Source organism: Rhinoderma darwinii, chromosome 4 (assembly GCF_050947455.1).
Source record: "Rhinoderma darwinii isolate aRhiDar2 chromosome 4, aRhiDar2.hap1, whole genome shotgun sequence".
Taxonomy (NCBI): Eukaryota; Metazoa; Chordata; class Amphibia; order Anura; family Rhinodermatidae; genus Rhinoderma; species Rhinoderma darwinii.
The window spans coordinates 65,363,475-65,384,796 of NC_134690.1; the positions used below are offsets into that span (position 1 = coordinate 65,363,475).

The 21,322-nt window shown below is 43.0% G+C and overlaps 1 protein-coding gene across 1 annotated transcript; it reads left to right on the forward strand.

The window, feature by feature from the left end:
- The first annotated feature begins 10,752 nt into the window (after positions 1–10,752).
- Positions 10,753–20,944, forward strand: TMEM18 (transmembrane protein 18). The gene is made up of 5 exons (XM_075861156.1): positions 10,753–10,994; positions 12,487–12,607; positions 14,575–14,629; positions 19,164–19,257; positions 20,262–20,944. The coding sequence occupies exons 1-5, from the start codon at positions 10,953–10,955 to the stop codon at positions 20,352–20,354; spliced, it is 405 nt and encodes a 134-aa protein (XP_075717271.1). The 5' UTR covers positions 10,753–10,952; the 3' UTR covers positions 20,355–20,944.
- Positions 20,945–21,322: the final 378 nt, after the last annotated feature.

Sequence of the window (21,322 nt, forward strand, 5' to 3'; positions counted from 1 at the left end):
AAGGTATATTGGTTTAGAAAGTATAGTTTGCCATTGGATTGAAAATGAGTTCAAGGAACGTATCCAGAGAGTTGTGATAAATATTTCCTGCTCGATGGTTATAATGTTCAGTGCTGGGACCACCATTGTTCAACTTATTTGGCAAATGAGGTTCAAAGTGGATAAATGTAAAGTTATGCATCTAGGTACTAATAATATACATGAACCATATGTCTTAGGTGAAGTAAACTTGTTGAGAAGGATCTGGGTGTGCTTGTAGATCAAATACTAAATAACAGCATTCAAAGCTGACCTCGGCATTCAAAGCGAAAATGAGAAGGGGGAATCCCTGTGATGCAATCGAGGCCCATACCATGTATGGCCAGACAGCACAGGGTCCAGTGAAGGACACCAGGGCTGTCTGACCATATTTCCTGTAGTTAGGGCATACTGATGTAGATATATGCAAGTACATTAACGTTAAAAAATAAAAATAAAAATGGAAAGTGCCCCTATGAGATTTAAAAAAAAAAGTAAAATGAATTTAAAAAAAAAAAAAAAAAAAATAATGTTAAATAAATAAATCAGTAAAAAAATACACAGAAATGCTATTTTTTTTTTTTACAATTTCTATTGCATGCTCCATCCATCCATCACAGGTAAGACAATAGTTGCAAAATCGTCTCTGGGTGGCTTGATATTTGGTCTATGGAAGCCAAGAAATAGTCTTTTATGGTTAAAGCAGGTTTATGGTTGACAAGATGGACTTTACCTTGAAATTTTGGTAAAGAACAAGGGTTTTGAGACTTTTCAAGTTGATGAGGATGTAAGGTTTTCCAATTGGTTGTAAAACCTGTATAAAGTAAAGTAAAACCCTAGACCCCTTTGAGATTATGGAACTGTGACCACTACAGATTTTTTAAAAAGTATGTTGATTTCTTTTTCCAAAACCTGATGATGATGTGATGGATTTAGAGGGGGAGTGATTAGAAAATGTCTTGACGGACGCAACTGAACTCTATTTTGTAACCTTCTGCAATGATATCTATGACCCAGGTGCTTGAAGAAACGTTTAACCAAGCTGGAGGAAAACCTTTCAGCCTACCTCCCACCAGACCTTAGGCATCATTGTGGTTTAGAGAAATGGAAGTTGTTGAGGGTAATGAGGAACCTTTAACCCTTTTGCTTCTGGGGCTGCCATTTCCTAGGGGCATCTTTTTTTCTGGAATCTTACAAGGTTCTACTTGGATTCCAAAAGAACGTCTCTTTTGGGGCATGACCACACGTGGCGGATTTCCTCCGCAACTGTCCGCATCAATGCCGCACAGAATCTGCGTTGCAGATTCTGCTGCGGATCTGCACAAAATGTGCAGTAAATTGATGCGGACTAGCTGCTGCGGACTGCGGGAAAAGTGCTTCCCTTCTCCCTATCAGTGCAGGATAGAGAGAAGGGACAGCACTTTCCCTAGTGAAAGTAAACGAATTTCATACTTACCGGCCGTTGTCTTGGTGACGCGTCCCTCTTTCGGCATCCAGCCCGACCTCCCTGGATGACGCGGCAGTCCATGTGACCGCTGCAGCCTGTTATTGGCCTGTGATTGGCTGCAGCCGTCACTTAGACTGAAACGTCATCCTGGGAAGCCGGACTGGAGACAGAAGCAGGGAGTTCTCGGTAAGTATGAACTTCTATTTTTTTTACAGGTTGCTGTATATTGGGATCGGTAGTCACTGTCCCGGGTGCAGAAACAGTTACTGCCGATCGCTTAACTCTTTCAGCACCCTAGACAGTGACTATTTACAGACGTCTCCTAGCAACGCTCCCGTCATTACGGGAGCCCCATTGACTTCCTCAGTCTGGCTGTAGACCTAGAAATACATAGGTCCAGCCAGAATGAAGAAATGTCATGGTAAAAAAGCAAGACGCATCCGCAGCACACATAACATGTGCATGACAGCTGCGGACTTCATTGCGGAACTTAGAATCTCCATTGAAGTCAATGGAGAAATTCCGCCATGAGTCCGCCACTGCTCCGCAACAGACAGAGCATGCTGCGGACACCAAATTCCGCTCCGCAGCCTATGCTCCGCAGCGGAATGTTACGCATCGTCTAAACGAACACTTCTAAATAGAAGTGGAAGTCAATGCAGAAACGGCTCCGCTGCGGATTAACGCTGCGGAGTGTCCGCAGCGGAATTTAAGTGAAATTCCGCCACGTGTGAACCCAGCCTTGGAATGTCTAGAGTCTGATAGGAATCCCTTTTGTCTGAAGATTTTTTTTTGACCAGACCCATAGAGACAATCCTAATCCCACTGGATGGAACAAAGGTGGGATTTGGAACCTGCATCACCTGCCCAAGAACATAACCAGATGGTTCTTCTGGCAAAACTGGAAATGGCATCGGCCCTGGCACTTAGTTTCACTGCCTCAGCTGAGGCATCTGAGATAAAGTCCACTGCTTTCATAAGGACATGAAGGGAAACTAAACTCTGACCCCTAAATGTCCTGGCTTGTGACAGCCTCTTTTAGACCCAGAATTGCTCCCTCATGAACTTCTAGGTTTTTTTAAATTTGGCTTCAACAAATATATAGACATCGCTTCCAGCCAGGACGCGATGTCTATTCATAATTCCGACACTTCGGTAACGTTTGTATGGGATTTACAGCACAGCAAGCATAATCTCGGAAGATCACGCTGTAAACTGTCATTTACAGCGTGATATCGCTTGCTGTGCTGTAAGTCCCACACAAACGTTACCGAAGTGTCGGGATTGTGAATAGACATCGCGTTCTGGCTGGAAGCGATGTCTATTAACTCTCAAGACACTTCAGAAACGTTAATGTGTGAGTATGTGACTGCACATCATAATCTAGCAAGATCACTATGTGCTGAGTACATGAATGGAGAGAAGTGTATGACGCTGATTGGTCAGCGTCATACACATCTCTCCACAATGCCCACTTGTGTCGAATCTGAGCAGAAAGTACACTACCGTTTAAAAGTTTGGGGTCACCCAGACAATTTTGTGTTTTCCATGAAAACTCACACTTATATTTATCAAATGAGTTGCAAAATGACTAGAAAATATAGTCAAAACATTGACAAGGTTAGAAATAATAATTTTCTCCTTCAAACTTTGCTTTCGTCAAAGAATGCTCCATTTGCAGCAATTACAGCATTGCAGACATTTGGCATTCTAGCTGTTAATTTGCTGAGGTAATTGGAAGAAATGTCACCCCATGCTTCCAGAAGCCCCTCCCACAAGTTGGATTGGCTTGATGGGCACTTCTTGCGTACCATACGGTCAAGCTGCTCCCACAACAGCTCTATGGGGTTGAGATCTGGTGACTGCGCTGGCCACTCCATTACAGATAAAATACCAGCTGCCTGCTTCTTCCCTAAATAGTTCTTGCATAATTTGGAGGTGTGCTTTGTGTCATTGTCCTGTTGTAGGATGAAATTGGCTTCAATCAAGCGCTGTCCACAGGGTATGGCATGGCGTTGCAAAATGGAGTGATAGCCTTCCTTATTCAAAATCCCTTTTACCTTGTACAAATCTCCCACTTTACCAGCACCAAAGCAACCCCAGACCATCACATTACCTCCACCATGCTTGACAGATGGAGTCAGGCACTCTTCCAGCATCTTTTCAATTGTTCTGCTTCTTACAAATGTTCTTCTGTGTGATCCAAAGACCTCAAACTTCGATTCATCTGTCCATAACACTTTTTTCCAATCTTCCTCTGTCCAATGTCTGTGTGCTTTTGCCCATATTAATCTTTTCCTTTTATTAGCCAGTCTCAGATATGGCTTTTTCTTTGCCACTCTGCCTTGAAGGCCAGCATCCCGGAGTCGCCTCTTCAGTGTAGACGTTGACATTGGCGTTTTGCGGGTACTATTTAATGAAGCTGCCAGTTGAGGACCTGTGAGGCGTCTATTTCTCAAACTAGAGACTCTAATGTACTTGTCTTGTTGCTCAGTTGTGCAGCGGGGCCTCCCACTTCTCTTTCTACTCTGGTTAGAGCCTGTTTGTGCTGTCCTCTGAAGGGAGTAGTACACACCGTTGTAGGAAATCTTCAGTTTCTTGGCAATTTCTCGCATGGAATAGCCTTCATTTCTAAGACCAAGAATAAACTGTCGAGTTTCACATTGTCGCTGCAGAATTTAGTATGTCAGTTAACTTCGGACATTTTCTGCATTTGTCTATGAGTTTCAAATTGAATGATATTCTCTCTCCTGGAGGTTCAGAGAGTGGCCGGCCAGAGAGACAATGACACGCATGGGTTGGTGTTCAAAACAGTCTCTGCCATGAGGGGGCAGATGCATCTTTATTTATAATGGGGAGAGAGAAGGTGTTACCCTCATGCTTACACATATACATACCACATATGGTAAAACATACAGAGTTCCAAGCTTATCTTAGTATATATATATATTTAGTAAAATGGATTGCAAGTGTTATTAGGTTTTGTCATGTCAGCCCTTGTATCAGCTGATTACAAGGTCATTAGATCATATAGCAGAAGTCTTAGAATAGAATACTCATCCCCCTCTGTAGGCTGTTTTTAGCAGATCTTTGAGCTTCAGTGACAACTGTCCATACATATTAAGCACTTTTAGGTTCACATATAAAGATATCAAAAATATTTTTGACAACATGAAAGCTCTCTTTTTCTAGCCAATTGGAGAGTTTAATCGAACCCTCAAATGTAATGCTCCAGATTCTCAACTAGCTCAAAGGAAGGTCAGTTTTATAGCTCCTCTAAATAGCAAAACTGTTTACAGCGGTGCTAACATAATTTCAGAAGGGTTTTCAAGTGTTTTCTAATCATCCATTAGCCTTCTAACACAGTTAGCTAACACAATGTACCATTAGAACACTGGAGTGATGGTTGCTGGAAATGGGCCTCTATACACCTATGTAGATATTGCATTAAAAACCAGACATTTGCAGCTAGAATAGTCATTTACCACATTAACAATGTATAGAGTGTATTTCTGATTAATTTAATGTTATCTTCATTGAAAAAAACTGTGCTCTTCTTTCAAAAATAAGGAAAAAAAATAAGGAAAAATAAGGAAATTTCTAAGTGACCCTAAACTTTTGAATGGTAGTGTATATCCCTGAACACTTCAGAATTCATCCGGCTTCTTCTGTCTTGAGTCACATCATCAATAAACACTAATGACCCAGTGCCTTTGACAGCCATGCATGCCCATGCCATCACACTGCCTCCACCATATTTTACAGGGGATGTGGTGTGCTTTGGATCATGAGCGGTTCCAAGCCTTCTCCACACTTTCTTCCTCCCATCATTCTGGTACAGGTTCATCTTAGTTTCATCTGTCCAAAGAATGCTGTTCCAGAACTGGGCGGCTTCTTTAGATGTTGTATGGCAAAGTCTAATCCGGTCTTTCTATTTTAATGGTTTGCACCTCTGCATTTGCTCTCATGAAGTCTTCTCTTTATGGTAGACTTAGATTCTGATTCACCTACTTCCAGGAGAGTGTTCTTCACTTGGGTAGATGTTGTGAAAGGGTTTTTCTTCACCATGGAAAGGATTCTGCGATTATCCACCATTGTTGTCTTCCGTGGACGTTCAGGCCTTTTGGAGTTCACAAGGTCACCAGTGCTGTCTTTTTTTTCAAGAATGTACCAAACTGTTGATTTGGCCACTCCTAACATTTGTGCTTGCTCTCTCTCTCTGATGGATTTCTTCGTTTTTTTTCAGCCTAACGATGGTCTGTTTCAATTGCAATAAGAGCTCCTTTGACTTCATGTTGTGGGTTCACAGCAACAGCTTCCAAATGCAAATGCCACACCTGGAATCAACTCCAGACTTTTTACATGCTTAATTGATGATGGATTAACGAGTGACTAGCCCATGCAGCCCATTAAATAGCTTTTGAGATAATTGTCCAATTACCTTTGGTCCCTTGAAAAAGAGGCAGCTACATATTAAAGAGCTGTAATTCCTAAACCCTTCCTCAAATTAGGCTGTCTGCCCTTTAAGCCTATATTGATTATATAACTGTACATTCAATATGCTTTTGTTCTTCATATATCCACATTTGATGCACTACATGCGCCGGGCTTTTTTTTTCATTTATTTTAAATATCCACAGGATATGTCATAAATGTCACATAGATGCGGGTCCCACCACTGGGACCCGCACCTATCTCGAGAACAGAGCCCCCTAAACCCCATTCAACCTTTTTCTGCTTCCGCTTCCTCCCAGCCACTTCCTGACTATATGTTCATGAGTTACGAAAACAGCTGTTTCCGTAAGTTCCATAGTAGTGAATGGCAGCTACGCCTTTTCTGTAACTACCATTCAGTTTTAAGGGACTTATGAAAACAGCATAGCTCAGCGTGCTACGCTGTTTTCATTTTCATGGTCGGAAATCTCCTGTTTCAACCACAACACAGAGCAGCAGAAAGGGGTTTAGGGGGCCCCATTCTGGAAATAGGTGCGGGTCCCAGAGGTGGGCCCTGCATCTATCTGACATTTATGTCATATCCTGTGGATATATCATAAGTGACTCCCCAGCCTTCAGGACATCAGAGGGGCGCATCGCCATGGCTACGGGTAAGTATAGGCTTTTATACTTTTACCTGCTGTTTTCTGCAGCGGACATTCCAGCCGAAAAACTGCACCGCAATTTGGTGCGGTATTTCAGCTGGAATTTGCTGCTCTGGGCTCCAGGGTGGCTGCGCTGTGTGCTTTACGCAGCGTATATGCCCTTTGTGAACATAATCTATTAGACAAAAACCTTTTGGTTCCATTTGTACATTATAGGCTAGGGTCACACATGCAGTTTTGGTGCAATATTGGGCTCCGTTTTTCGAGCTAAACACAGGAATTAACATAAAAGAAAGGAGATGCATCAGACTTTTCTTTACACCTTTCCCTCCTTTTGGATCCACTTCTGGCAAAAAACTGCACAAAAAACTGGGTGTGTTTGATCCTGTCCCTAACCATAGGGTCTCTATTTTACACAACTGTATTGTGATCAGTATTTTGATTCAGAATTTGGAAGCCAAAACCAGGACTGGAAAATTATTCCTCTTCCGTGTTCTAGATCTATTCCTGGTTTTGGCGTAGAAATATTGAAGGAAATACTGATCACAATACTGCTGTAATAAAGTTGCCTAGAGCTGGTTCCATACGTAATATGGGGCAAATTTCTTCGCCCATCTTAGAGCCACAAAACCCTGCCCAACCACGGTCTAATGACCTGGACTAACAGCATTATAGAAAGCTAAAAACACATCAAATCGTAGTAAACATGCATGCGGGTTTGGATAAGGTTTTAACCGCAAAGTCTGACTATACCCCTAAACCAGTGGCGTAACTACCGCTGTAGCAGCCGTAGCAGCTGCTACGGGGACCGCGGCATGAGGGGGCCCGTATGAAGCATGAGGGGGGGGGGCTGTATGGCGTTACCTACAGGGGGGCTGTATAGCGTTACCTACAGGGGGGGCTGTATAGCGTTTCCTACAGGGGGTTGTATGGCGTTACCTACAGGGGGCTGTATGGCGTTATCTACAGGGGGGCTGTATAGCGTTACCTACAGGCGGGGCTGTATGGCGCTATTTACAAAGGGGTCTGTATGGCGTTATCTACAGGGGGGCTGTATGGCGTTATCTACAGGGGGACTGTATGGCGTTATCTACAGGGGGGCTGTATGGCGTTATCTACAGGGGGCTGAATGGCGTTATCTACAGGGGGCTGTATGGCATTATCTACAGGGGGTGTCTGTATGGCGTTATCTACGGGGGGGTTCTGTATGGCGTTATCTACAGGGGGGTTGTATGGCGCTATCTACAGGGGGGGCTGTATGGCGTTATCTATAGGGGGGCTGTATGGCACTATCTACAGGGGGGCTGTATAGCGTTACCTACAGGGGGGCTGTATAGCGTTACCTACAGGGGGGGCTGTATGGCGTTATCTACAGGGGGGCTGTATAGCGTTACCTACAGGCGGGGCTGTATGGCGTTATCTACAGGGGGGCTGTATGGCGTTATCTACAGGGGGGTTGTATGGCGCTATCTACAGGGGGGGCTGTATGGCGTTATCTACAGGGGGGGGCTGTATGGCGCTATCTACAGGGGGGCTGTATAGCGTTACCTACAGGGGGGCTGTATAGCGTTACCTACAGGGGGGGCTGTATGGCGCTATCTACAGGGGGGCTGTATAGCGTTACCTACAGGCGGGGCTGTATGGCGTTATCTACAGGGGGGCTGTATGGCGCTATTTATAAAGGGGTCTGTATGGCGTTATCTACAGGCGGGGCTGTATGGTGTTATCTACAGGGGGGCTGTATGGCGTTATCTACAGGGGGGCTGTATAGCGTTATCTACAGGGGGCTGTATGGCGTTATCTACAGGGGGGGTTGTATGGCGCTATCTACAGGAGGGGCTGTATGGCGCTATCTACAGGAGGGGCTGTATGGCGTTATCTACAGGGGGGCTGTATGGCGTTATCCACAGGGGGGCTGTATGGCGTTATCTACAGGGGGGCTGTATGGCGTTATCTACAGGGGGGGTTGTATGGCGTTATCTACAGGGGGGGTTGTATGGCGTTATCTACAGGAGGGGCTGTATGGCATTATCTACAGGGGGGGCTGTATGGCGTTATCTACAGGGGGCTGTATGGCGTTATCTACAGGGGGGCTGTATGGCGTTATCTACAGGGGGGGTTGTATGGCGTTATCTACAGGAGGGGCTGTATGGCGTTATCTACAGGAGGGGCTGTATGGCGTTATCTACAGGGGGGCTGTATGGCGTTATCTACAGGGGGGCTGTATGGCGTTATCTACAGGGGGGGTTGTATGGCGTTATCTACAGGAGGGGCTGTATGGCGCTATCTACAGGAGGGGCTGTATGGCGTTATCTACAGGGGGGCTGTATGGCGTTATCTACAGGGGGGCTGTATGGCGTTATCTACAGGGGGGGCTATATGGCGTTATCTACAGGGGGGTCTGTATGGCGTTATCTACAGGGGGCTGTATGGCGTTATCTACAGGGGGGGCTGTATGGCGTTATCTACAGGGGGGCTGTAAAAAAGGCACTATCTACAAGGGGGGGTTGTGTGACACCAAGGGGAGGGGGGGCCCCAGTCAAAAGTTTGCTATGGGGCCCAGTCTTTCCTAGTTACGCCCCTGCCCTAAACTAAAAAGAAGGCCTATCCCTGCAGATGACTGATGAGCGCAGTGTCAGGGGAACAGAAGAGAACTGGAAAGTACAATACATGTTTCCTATTTTACTATTTTTGAGCCATTTTTCATTTTATATCTTGGACAATCCTTTAAAATATGTTGCAGCATTTCAATAAATATGGCGGTAGTCACCTGTGACACTTTCCAGGGAACTTTCAAAGCGGCAGCACTTTGGGGGGAATATATTAATACTTAAAGAGGCTCTGTCACCAGATTTTGCAACCCCTATCTGCTATTGCAGCAGATCGGCGCTGCAATGTAGATAAGAGTAACGTTTTTATTTTAAAAAAACGAGCATTTTTGGCCAAGTTATGACCATTTTTGTATTTATGCAAATGAGGCTTGCTAAAGTCCAACTGGGCGTGTTTAAAGTAAAAGTACAACTGGGCGTGTATTATGTGCGTACATCGGGGCGTGTTTACTTCTTTTACTAGCTGGGCGTTCTGACGAGAAGTATCATCCACTTCTCTTCACAACGCCCAGCTTCTGGCAGTGCAGACACAGCGTGTTCTCGAGAGATCACGCTGTGACGTCACTCACAGGTCCTGCATCGTGTCAGACGAGCGAGGACACATCGGCACCAGAGGCTACAGATGATTCTGCAGCAGCATCGGCGTTTGCAGGTAAATCGATGTAGCTACTTACCTGCAAATGCCGATGCTGCTGCAGAATCAACTGTAGCCTCTGGTGCCGGTGTCCTCGCTCGTCTGACACGATGCAGGACCTGTGAGTGACGTCACAGCGTGATCTCTCGAGAACACGCTGTGTCTGCACTGCCAGAAGCTGGGCGTTCTGAAGAGAAGTGGATGATACTTCTCGTCAGAACGCCCAGCTAGTAAAAGTATTAAACACGCCCCGATGTACGCACATAATACACGCCCAGTTGTACTTTTACTTTTAAACACACCCACTTGGACTTTTGCAAGCCTCATTTGCATAAATACAAAAATGGTCATAACTTGGCCAAAAATGCTCGTTTTTTTTAAATAAAAACGTTACTGTAATCTACATTGCAGCGCCGATCTGCTGCAATAGCAGATAGGGGGTTGCAAAATCTGGTGACAGAGCCTCTTTAAGTTTCAAATGCCAGTCTTAAACTAATTTACGATGGCAGAAAATGTGCCAAACATGTGCCCACCTCTTAATAAATCATGGGCGTCTTAGGCAGTTCTCGCGAGAAGGTGTAGATTTGCGCCATAATTTATGCCAGTTTCTGGGATAAATTAAGACAAATCTGTTGTTCCAACAGAAGCCCCTCCCCCTTTGTCTAAACCCTGCCCCGTTTTCAATATTGTGGTGAGCAAAGTAAAAAGTCGCCAATTTTAGTACAACTACATAGTGCACCAAAATTTGCGATTTTTTTTTACACCAGAAAATTAGTGTGATATATTTACCCAATCAGCTTCATGTATGTAAACTGGTGCAGGCACAAAAAGCAGCCAGTCAGATTCCAGCTTTCTATTTTCTATAGCACGTTATAAAATGACGTAATCTGATTGGTTGCTATAGGAAACTTCTGCACTTTGTACTCGTTTATTATAAACATGAAGACTACGGGTATCGAAACACAAACATAAAGTGAAACGTGGCGTTCCGGTCAGTATTCAGCTGCGCTCCCTGTGACTGGGCGCGGTCTATTGTACGACTCATCGTTACGTCACTAGCTGAGCACTGTCGCTGCACTAATGAGGAGGCGTGTTGAATCCCCGCCCTCTCCTGGCTGGCGCTTCCTGCGCTGCTTCCGTGTACCATGGAGAACGAGTCCGGGGTGTGGGAGCTGCTGGAGCGGGTTGTGAGTATCGGGGCTCCGGGGTTCTGTAATAATTGTACATGTATTACAGGCAGGATAGTATATATCACAGCGAGCGGAATTGTAATGTATTGTACAGTAGTCACACAGTGCGTTATCTGCAGTGATAATACATAAACGAACCCAGAATGGAGCTCAGACACGTACCCTGCGTGCTATGGCGGCTTTACTGCCTTTTACTGATGTGCATAATATTGCCAGCCACAAGTCATTCCCTTCTACATGCTAACAAAGAGGCACAAGCACAATCCCTGGCACAAAATGTATGTGGCAATAACATCACAGGTGCCCCCATGACAGTGTTTGACAAGCACAGGTGCCCCCATATGTGTGCCAGCCACAGTGTGAGCCCATGACTGTGTATGCTAGCCACAGGTGCCCCCGTCAGTGTGAGTCCATAACAATGTATGCCACCCACAGGTACCCCCATTAGTATGGGCCCATGACAGTGTGTGTGCCAGCCACAGATGAGTCCATGACCGTGTACCAGTTACAGGTGCCCCACATACCTTTGATGCTGCCTGGGACAGCCGCACCTGTGAGTCCTAATCTAGGAAGGTTTGACTTGAAAAAATATGAAATTGGATACCCGGTGAAACTTCATAATTAACTACTAAAAAAGGTGCATCTGGAGGGTCTGATAGTGCCAGCCAAAGAATATATTACACTTCCCTGCTTTACACACCTGCACTGCTCTAGTCTCCCTAGCAGGAAGTTGTATGGGAACAATCGCCACATGTAGCGTCTGAGATGGGTGCAGAAGGTTGGTATCCAGAGGCATTGCTGGCAGTGCTGGACTGTACCGCTGAGAGGTCATTGCTGGCACTTCTATATAGTTGCTGTTTGTTATTAGGCTTGTGGGGTATGTGTGAGACGATGTTACATATTCTAATAATGAATGCACGTTCCTTGTATCAGGACTATTTGAGTTCCCCATGAGAAAAACATTCCGGCTCGGGCTTCATGGCGTCGTAAAGTTACATGAGAATCCCTGTAAAACCGCAAACACATTGGTTATCACCTATAGAAAGAGAAGTTGTGAGGGACCTTTCTTCTATCTAAGTTTCCGATGTGGTTGGATGGTCACTTGCTATTTTTTTTTTTTTTTTACAACCCAGGGAACAATTGAAGTCGTGTTGTGTCTGTTATGTTACAAATATTATGTTTCTGTATCAGAGCGTCAGATCTTACGCTGGCGGATGAGATCCGGCACTTTTACCATGAGCAGCAGATCCAAAAGAAAAAAAGACGTTTAGGGTTCCCCCTCACGGAACCAGTCCCAATTTTCACACAAATATTTAGGGTGGTAACCGCATTGACCTTACTGCCTGCTCCAGATTCCCTACTGGACTAGATCTTCTTGGTCCAATAAGAATTTGAATTTTGATTGTTCTAATAATTTGGGATTTGTGTTACTATCATTTCATATTTCTGGTGCCTTTTCCTTTCTAAATTTTCTCTTTATTTGTTTCAGCCTATTGACTGGTCAGAACCATGGATAATTGGACTTTTAGGCTTCCACCTTCTTTGTTTCATATTGACCTGCATATCCTTCAAATGTTACAAATTCCAGATAGCCCTCTTCCTGCTAATGGGTAACATATTCCAAAATGTTATTTTCAGTGTTACATATTAAAATCAAAGAGGTGTTACCATCTCAGATCTGTATTCCATACCCCCAGGATATGCCATTAATGTGTGAGAGATGGGTCCCACCTCTGGGAACGGCACCTATCTGGAGAACGGGGGTCCCTTGACCTCAGAACCACATAGTGGGGTGACCACCGCATCCAGATGGAGAATGAATGGAGAGGTAGCCATGCCCAGCTAGCTTGCTCTGCTGTTCTCTTAACCCCCGTAGAAGTAAGTAGAAATAGCTGCACATACGCAGACCCCCGTTCTCCAAATACTCTGGAACCCGCACCTATCAAACATTCATAGCAGGTTATGCCATAACGGTCTTAAATGGAAATACCCCTTTAATTAAACAGAACTTTAATGGCCTATGTAAATCAGATACATTATGTAAAAAGGTCTGATGGGTGGAAAATGGACTGCTAGGACCTGTACAGATCAGGAAAATGGGATGCTCAGTCCCTGTTTCCGGCAGAGAAGTGGCTGTGTAGTCACTCAACTTTTATAGGGGTGTCCAGATGACACATTTGGGGGACACACGCACGCGCGCGCGCACGCACACACGCATCAAAAAACCCTTCTAGTGTTGTTAAAATGTAACGTGTTATTAGTGGCGTTTTTATTTTTGTGTCATTTTGTACATTCTATTTTTTCTGGCGTTTGTGAAGTCCTATGAAGAAGCCTATGGGAAAAACGCCATACCCAGAGCACGCTGATATTGCAAAAAAAAATAAAATTGCCACTGACCACAAAATTGCCTCAAAAACACCACAAACCAAAACGCAATTGTTTGTAGTGCATTTTATATTTTACTAGAGGCTTCAAAGGGGTTATGTGGGGACGGAAAAGTGTTAGCAGTGTAGTCCCTGCAGGATGTGGTACACTCGCTAGTATACAGTCCGGTCCCCCGTTGCGCTGATTTATGAGATTTTAATAGATTTTATAGCGCTGCCGGGGGACCGGAAGTTTAGTGGCACAGTCTTCCTTGATGACGATGCGACCCTTCGTCGTATGACCGGCCCCGCTGTACTCTATGTAATCAATGTACTACTGCTTGTACATAGAGTACAGTGGGGCTGGTCACGTGACGAAGAGCCATCAAGGAAGACTGTGCCACTAGACTTCCGGTCCCCTGGCAGCAAAATAAAAATCTATTAATCTCATACTCAGTGCGACGGCGGATCAGAATGTATATTAGCGAGTGTACCACATACTGCAGCGACTACACTAATAATTTTCGGTACCCACGTAACCCTTTTAATGTAACATCTGGCCACACTAAAAAAAAGGCATGATAAATGCAGCAACGACTGAATCCAGCCTTATGTCAGATCATAGGATATGCCATAAATGATAAGTTGGGATCCTCGTCTTTTAGGAGCACAGAGGTCCCCTCATCCTCGTTGTGTAGTAGAGGCCAGATGACTGCCTCAAAGGGGAGAAGAAGCAGAGCGAGCCGACTGTTCTGTATTATGGTCTATCGTAGTTACGGCTCCTCATCAGGAAATAGGGGAACTGCTGAAGCATTAGTGAGGGTCTCTGGTTGCATCCAGTAGATATGCTATGAAAGTCCCTTGTGGAAGAACTTACTTTAAAAAAAAATGAAACCTCTTTCCTGACCTTGTTTTATAGCCGTGGTGTTATATTCCTGCACAACTCCATTATCATAAAAATATATAAACAATGTATAAAATTCAGCACCCGGTCCTATCTATTGGCCACCGGCTTCCTCACCCTGGCACCAGTGCTGCTGACCAATAGACGGCAGTGACATTACCTGGTCTACACATGGCGCAGACCATCTCCCTTGTTGTCAGTGTATTATACATTTGGAATAATGAATAATTACAATTGAGTATTTGGTATTTTTCTTAAATGTAATTGTCTTACGTGATGAATCTGATGGAAACTTTTTTGTTCTTCTTAGTTGGCCTGGTTAGTTGTGCTGAATACATCAATGAAATAGCGGCTCTGAACTCGAAGTAAGTGATCTATGATTGTTTCGTGTGGGGAAAAAAACATTTATTAAAATAACTGAAAAAGACAATCGTAATATTGAGAGCTGTGTATCTAAATGTTCCAAGATAAAACAATTGTTAAACCCTTCCCAACATCTGCCATACATTTACGCCACTGGAACCAGCGCGGCAAATATATGGCAGTCATGACGCAGGCACACGATCACCAGCGGGTGAACGGCTCAGATTAACCCTTTCAAGACTGAGCTCATTTTGACCTTCATGACCAGCCCCATTTTCTCAAATCTGACATGTGTCAATTTATGTGTTAATAACTCTGGAATGCTTTTGCCTATCCAAGCGATTCTGAGATTGTTTTCTCGTGACATATTGTACTTTATGTTAGTGGAAAAATTTGGTCAAATTCATTGCTTATTTGTGAAAAATACCAAAATTTAGAGAAAATTTGCAAAAATTATGATTTTTCTCATTTTAAATGTATCTGCTTGTAAAACAGATAGTAATACCACACAAAATAGTTACTATTTTATATATTCCATATGTCTACTTTATATTTGCATAGTTTTTTGAACATTATTTTATTTTTCTAGGACGTTACAACGTTTAGAACTTTAGCAGCAATTTCTCACATTTTCAAGAAAATTTCAAAAGGCTATTTTTACAGGGACCAGTTCAGTTCTGAAGTGGCTTTGAGGGCCTTATGTACTAGATAGACCCCATAAATCACCCCATATTAAAAACTGCACCCCTCAAAGTATTAAAAATAGCATTCAGAAAGTTTCTTAACCCATTAGGCGCTTCACAGGAATTAAAGCAAAGTAGAGGTATTTTTTTTTTGCTGAAATTCATTTGTAATAAAAAAAAATCTGTAACGCAGAAGGTTTTACCCGAGAAATGCAACTCAATATTTATTGCCCAGATTCTGCAGTTTTTAGAAATATCCCACACGTGGCTCTAGTGTGATAATCGACTGAAACACAGGCCTCAGAAGCAAAGTAGCACCTAGTGGATTTTGGGGCCTTCTTTTTTTAGAATATATTTTAGGCACCATGTCAGGTTTGAAGAGGTTTTGTGGTGCCAAAACAGTGGAAATCCCCCAAAAGTGAGACGGTTTTGGAAACTACACACCTCAAGGAATTTATCTAGGGGTACAGTTAGCATCTTGACCCCACAGGTCTTCTGCTATATTTATTGGAGTTTGTCTGTGAAAGTGAAAATCTACTTTTTTTCTGAAAAAATATTTAAAAAAAATAATATTTGCAAGGAATAAAGATTAAAAAGCACCCCAGAACTTGTAAAGCTACTTCTCCCGATTACGCCAATACCCCATATGTGGTACTAAACTGCTGTTTGGACCCACAGCAGAGCTCAGAAGGGAAGGAGCGCCATTTGGATTTTGAAGCGCAGATTTTGCTGGATTGGTTTTCAGTGCCATGTCGCGTTTGCAACGCCCTGGAGTAAGCAAAACAGTGGAATCCCCCCAAAACTGACCCCATTTTGAAGACTACACCCCTCAAGGAATTGTTCTAGGGGTATAGTTAGCATTTTGACCCCACAGTTTTTTTGCTGAATTTAGTGGAATTAGGCCGTGAAAATGAAAATCTACTTTTTTCTAAAAAAAACATAGAAATGTTTAATTTTTACAATGAATAAAGGAGAAAAATTACCCCAGAATTTGTAAAGCAATTTGTCCTGATTACAGCAATATGCCATATGTGGTAATAAACTGCTGTTTGGACCCACGGCAGGACTCAGGAGGGAAGGAACAATATTTGGCTTTTGGAGCTCAAATTTAGCTGGACTGGTTTTCGGGTGTCATGTCGCATATGCAAAGCCCCTGAGGTACCAAAACAGTGGAAACCTCCCAAAAGTCCCTTTAGGGGACTGGAACGAGCGATCATTAGGTCGCTGGTACAATACACTGCAATACTAATGTATTGCAGTATAATGTCATTTTACAGGCTCCTGTAACAGCGCAATCGCTGTTCCTGTCCGTTAGTCCCGGGTGTCAGCTGTAATACACAGCTGCAGAATATGGAGCGGGCGCAGCGCGTGAGCCCGCTCCATATATAACCCCTCGCACCACGACATTCTATTAAGTCGTGGTGCGCCAAGGCGTTAATGCGCAGCGGATGGTGCAAAGTGAAAATTAAAATTTTCCACTGATATGCCATTTTAATGCACAATATATTGTGCCCAGTTTGTGCCACTGAAGACAAATACCTCATACAATGTTGAGCGGGTTCTCCCGGATATAAAATGTCATATATGTGGACGTAAGCTGGTGTTTGGGCACGCTGTGGGGCTCAGAAGGGAGGGAGCGCCATTTGGCTTTTGGAGCGCAGATTTTGCTTGGTAACTGTTCTGTTTGGGGTTTTGCTGGTATTTCAGTTTATGATGTGGGGGTATATGTAAGCTGTGCGGGGTACATCAGGGCCTAATAAGAGGGTATAATAATGGGGTACATAAATAATAATTCGCAGATATGTGGCCTGTGTCACACTGATAAATGGCGCCTGATCCTATCCGCTTTTCGAACACACTGCACATTTTGCATCGCCATATTCTGAGAGCCAGAACTTTTTTATTTTTTCTCCAACGGAGCTGTGTGAGGGCTTATTTGTTGCGGGACAATCTGTACTTTTCATTAGTATCATTTTAGGGTACATGTGATTTTTTTTTTTTATCACTTTTTATTAGATTTTTTTTGGAAGCAAAGTGACAAAGAAACATAAATTCTGACAATGTTTTTTGTATTTTTTTTTTTTTTTTCAGTATTCACCGTGCGGTATAAATGACATTTTACTTTATTCTGCGGGTCGGTACGATTACGGCGATACCATATGTATCTAGGTTTTTTATGTTTTGTGGCGATTGCGCAATAAAATCACTTTGATAAAATTATTTATTTTTCTGTGTCACCATATTCTGAGAGCCATAATTTTATATTTTTCCGTCAAAAAAGCGGTGTAAGGGCTTGTTTTTTGCCGGACGGGTTGTAGTTTTTATTGGTATTATTTTGGGGTACATGCGACTTTTTGATCACTTTTTATTCTATATTTTGGGAGGGTTGATGACCAAAAAAAGTGATTCTGACATTGTTTTTTAATTTATTTTTTTTGCGGTGTTCACCGTGCGGGAAAAATAATATTATAGTTTTATAGTTTGGGTCGTTATGAACGCGGTGATACCAAATATGTGTACTTTTTTTAACATTTTCATTTTTTTCCTATAATAAAAGACTTATTATAGGAAAAAAAGCATATTTTTTTTGTAACTTTTATAACTTGTTTTTACACTTTTATAAAACTTTTTTATTTATTTTTTACTTGTTTTACTTGAAGCCTGGCAGCACTGATGGCTGCTATAATACATTACACTACCTAGGTAGTGTAACGTATTATAAACTCAGTGTGATGCTGAGAGTCACACTGACAGGAAGCTTATGAGAACCAGCATCCGGCTGGTTCTCATAGGCTGCTGTGCATGGCAGACCCGGGGGCCGTTATATGGCCCCCGGTTCTGCCTTATAACCGACTGCAGCACCTGCAATCGGTCCCCGGGAAAGTTTGTTATAGCAACAAACTTTCCAGTTTGTTGCTACAACACACTTTCCCTGCGATCACATGACCGGGACCTGAACTAATCAGGTCCCGATCATATCTCTGGGAACAGAGGCAGGTGATAACAGCGCGATCCGGGTGTCAGTGCTACTCTGAGACACCCGGATCGTGCTTTTAACACCCACCGTGAATTCACGTCGGCACTGCACAGAGCCCAGCAAGTGCCGACGTGAATATACAGTGGGCGGTCGGGAAGCGGTTAAGTCTGATCTTGACTGTTTAACCTAAGTGATGGAAATAATAAATAAAAAATTTTTCCCATGAAAATTGCTTTTATTGAATAAAAGTAATCAACTATAAAAAATATAGCCTATCTATCTCTCTATCTATATCTCTCTATCTATCTATCTATCTATCTCATGTCTGTCTGTCTATCTATCTATGCAGTGAGGCTAAAGCTAAAAATGTCCCTGCGTCCTTAACGCCACAATTGGCTGCATTCTTAAGGGGTTAAATATCCGTGTCTATAAAATAAATTTGGTTACGTGTCATTACAATGTTCTATTCCGGTGTAGTCATTAGATTCAGAATCTCAAGGCACAAGGAGTATCAACCCGAAAAATAGTCCGAGTCTATCCTGTAGATGGGTGATAAATATGTTTGGCGTGAAATCCCCTGTAAACTTTACATATACTGTACTGTATATGGAAAACCTTTTTTGAGTCGTTAAAGTGTCCTAGGCTACAACCACACCGGCGGACAACCATAATGTTGCTGCAGTAGTATGTTACCCTCTAATAATACATTGCCTCTGTCTATCTGAGAAGTTCAGCTAAGCACTGGCTATAGGGCTACAGCGAGATCCGATGATGTCATAGACCAACATGGCATCCCATCGTGTGTTACTCGTACTTGCTCGGTCCCCCTTCTGCACTCGTGTATATAACTTTTCTTTTTATGTACTTTTTACTCAGGTTGTACTCAAGGCAGCAATACTTTGATTCGTCTGGAATGTTCATTTCCTTATGTTTTTCCGCACCTTTGTTGTGCAACACTATAATAATTGTGGTAAGTACAGAGCTCATCTGTATGAATAGTTTATTTGTAATGCTGCTGTCCCCTGGCACGTGCCACACGCATTATATAAGTGCTGCTCGATCCCAATCCTAATATGCTTGTTTATGGGCAAGGTTCTTCTGTGTATCCTCAGTGTTACTGCTTGTATTCTATACGTAGTGTCCTCCTACCATGGGGAAGACTTGTTCATACTGTCATAGGACTTTATATCCCACACTGGCAGGGATCAGATCACTAGCTATAGATAAGAGGGGATGAATCTAAAAAGCTATGGATACCTTGGCACTGACGTTTTTTCAGGATAAATCCCTGGATCACAACGTATCTCTAGTAATTTAGTACATACGTAGAACTTGTAAGATCACATTCGAGAAAGGCATCCCAAGACCCTTTTGAACTCTTTCAGTGAATTCACCATAACAACTTCCTCTGGCAGAGCGTTCTATAGTCACACTACTCTTACAGTAAAGAATCCCCTTCTATGTTTAGAGGGAAGACGGTTTCAACACAAACGTAGAGGATGCCCCTTTGTTATACAGATGTAGCCATCTTTATCTTGACTATTAACGCATGTAATACACAGTGATAAGAAACTTTAATTTGACTTTTTTTCTATGACTTTTCAATGGCTTTTGTTGTGTGATCTCACGCTGCAGCAAGTTATCAGAGTCAAGATAAAGATGACTACATCCATAGTTACTCATGGGTATAAATAGATGATGAGGCAGATCTCTGTATTGACCTTTGATATATTTATACATAGTTATAAGGTGACACCCCCCCCCCCCCCCCCAGGCATCCTCTTTGCTAAACGAAATAACCCCAATTTTGGCAATCTGTCTACAGGCGGTAGTCCACCCACTCCATTTATTACTTGGTTGCCTTTGGTCATAGGGCAAATCCAAGAAGCCTTTTTGAAATCTCTTTGTGCTTCCCAAAAATGACAGTATTGTCCCCACTTGAATCACATGTCATGTTTGCTTTTGATCTTGCAGGTCCATTGGGTGTATAAGACATTGTCTGTTATGACAGAACTTAAGGCTCTGCAGAATAAAAAGAAAGTTGCTAAAGACAGGAAGGACAACTGAACGCAACCGTATCATAAGGACGAGCTGTTCTCTGCAAAGACCATACAGATTTAAAAGTCCCAGATGTTAAAAACCATTCCTGTAAATCTTGTAAACAGAATATTTCTAGGTGCAGAGAAGGATGCCATTTTTTGACAGCATACATTAGTATCGAATTTACAGCATGGCTCTCAGCGGTGCATTACTGGCCTCATCCATTGCAAGCAGAGGATACCCATGAACGGCTTTAGACTTCTCCCTCAACGGGGTTGCACGAAATGTAAGGATTAACTACAGCTCCCCTAAACATTACAACTGATTACGGGGTTCCCACCAGGACAACTGTCACAAGCAACTGCTGACCAGGGACCCTCAACATGAGATATGAGGGGGTCGCACACACCACACCGCACATACCACACGTGTGTCGTAAATAGCATGTTCCCATTCCAATGATATATAGCCTGGACCCCCAGATATCCTATGAACCCTATATACCAGGCAACACATTTCCAAGGCATTTGTAAATAAAATAAAAAAATTCAAATATTTTTTTTCTTTACTATACAGTATATATTGTATTTTTAAAATAAAACGTCTTGTAATCAGGATTGAGCCTGGAGGAAATATCGTCTTTTCTACCTTATAGTCGGTCTGTCTGTTTCATGAGATTTTCTTCCTAACAGCACATATATGAAACATTTGTGTAGCCCCAGATTTATATATCTAAAAATTAATGAGGATCGGTAACTTCGCAACTACAATTGTGTCCACCCTTAACTTTCCTTAAATTGCTTTAGGTTATACAATTTGTCATGATATCAATTCAATACAATCTCGCGCCATCCAGTAAAAAACCCTGACACATTAACGTATATCTTTTTTTAACATCACAGCCTATGGTTGACAGGTGGCATCCATCTGAGGTATACGTGACCGTTTCTCCGCTCCAGATCAGGGACATTATGTATTTACATCATGTGGCTCTT

Bases quoted from the DNA above. Each gene is read 5' to 3' on its own strand.
- TMEM18 (XM_075861156.1), top strand. From the start codon at position 10,953: ATGGAGAACGAGTCCGGGGTGTGGGAGCTGCTGGAGCGGGTT. The intron at 10,995-12,486 runs GTGAGTATCGGG...TATTTGTTTCAG, and splicing joins GGGAGCTGCTGGAGCGGGTT to CCTATTGACTGGTCAGAACC. The intron at 19,258-20,261 runs GTAAGTACAGAG...TTGATCTTGCAG, and splicing joins GCAACACTATAATAATTGTG to GTCCATTGGGTGTATAAGAC.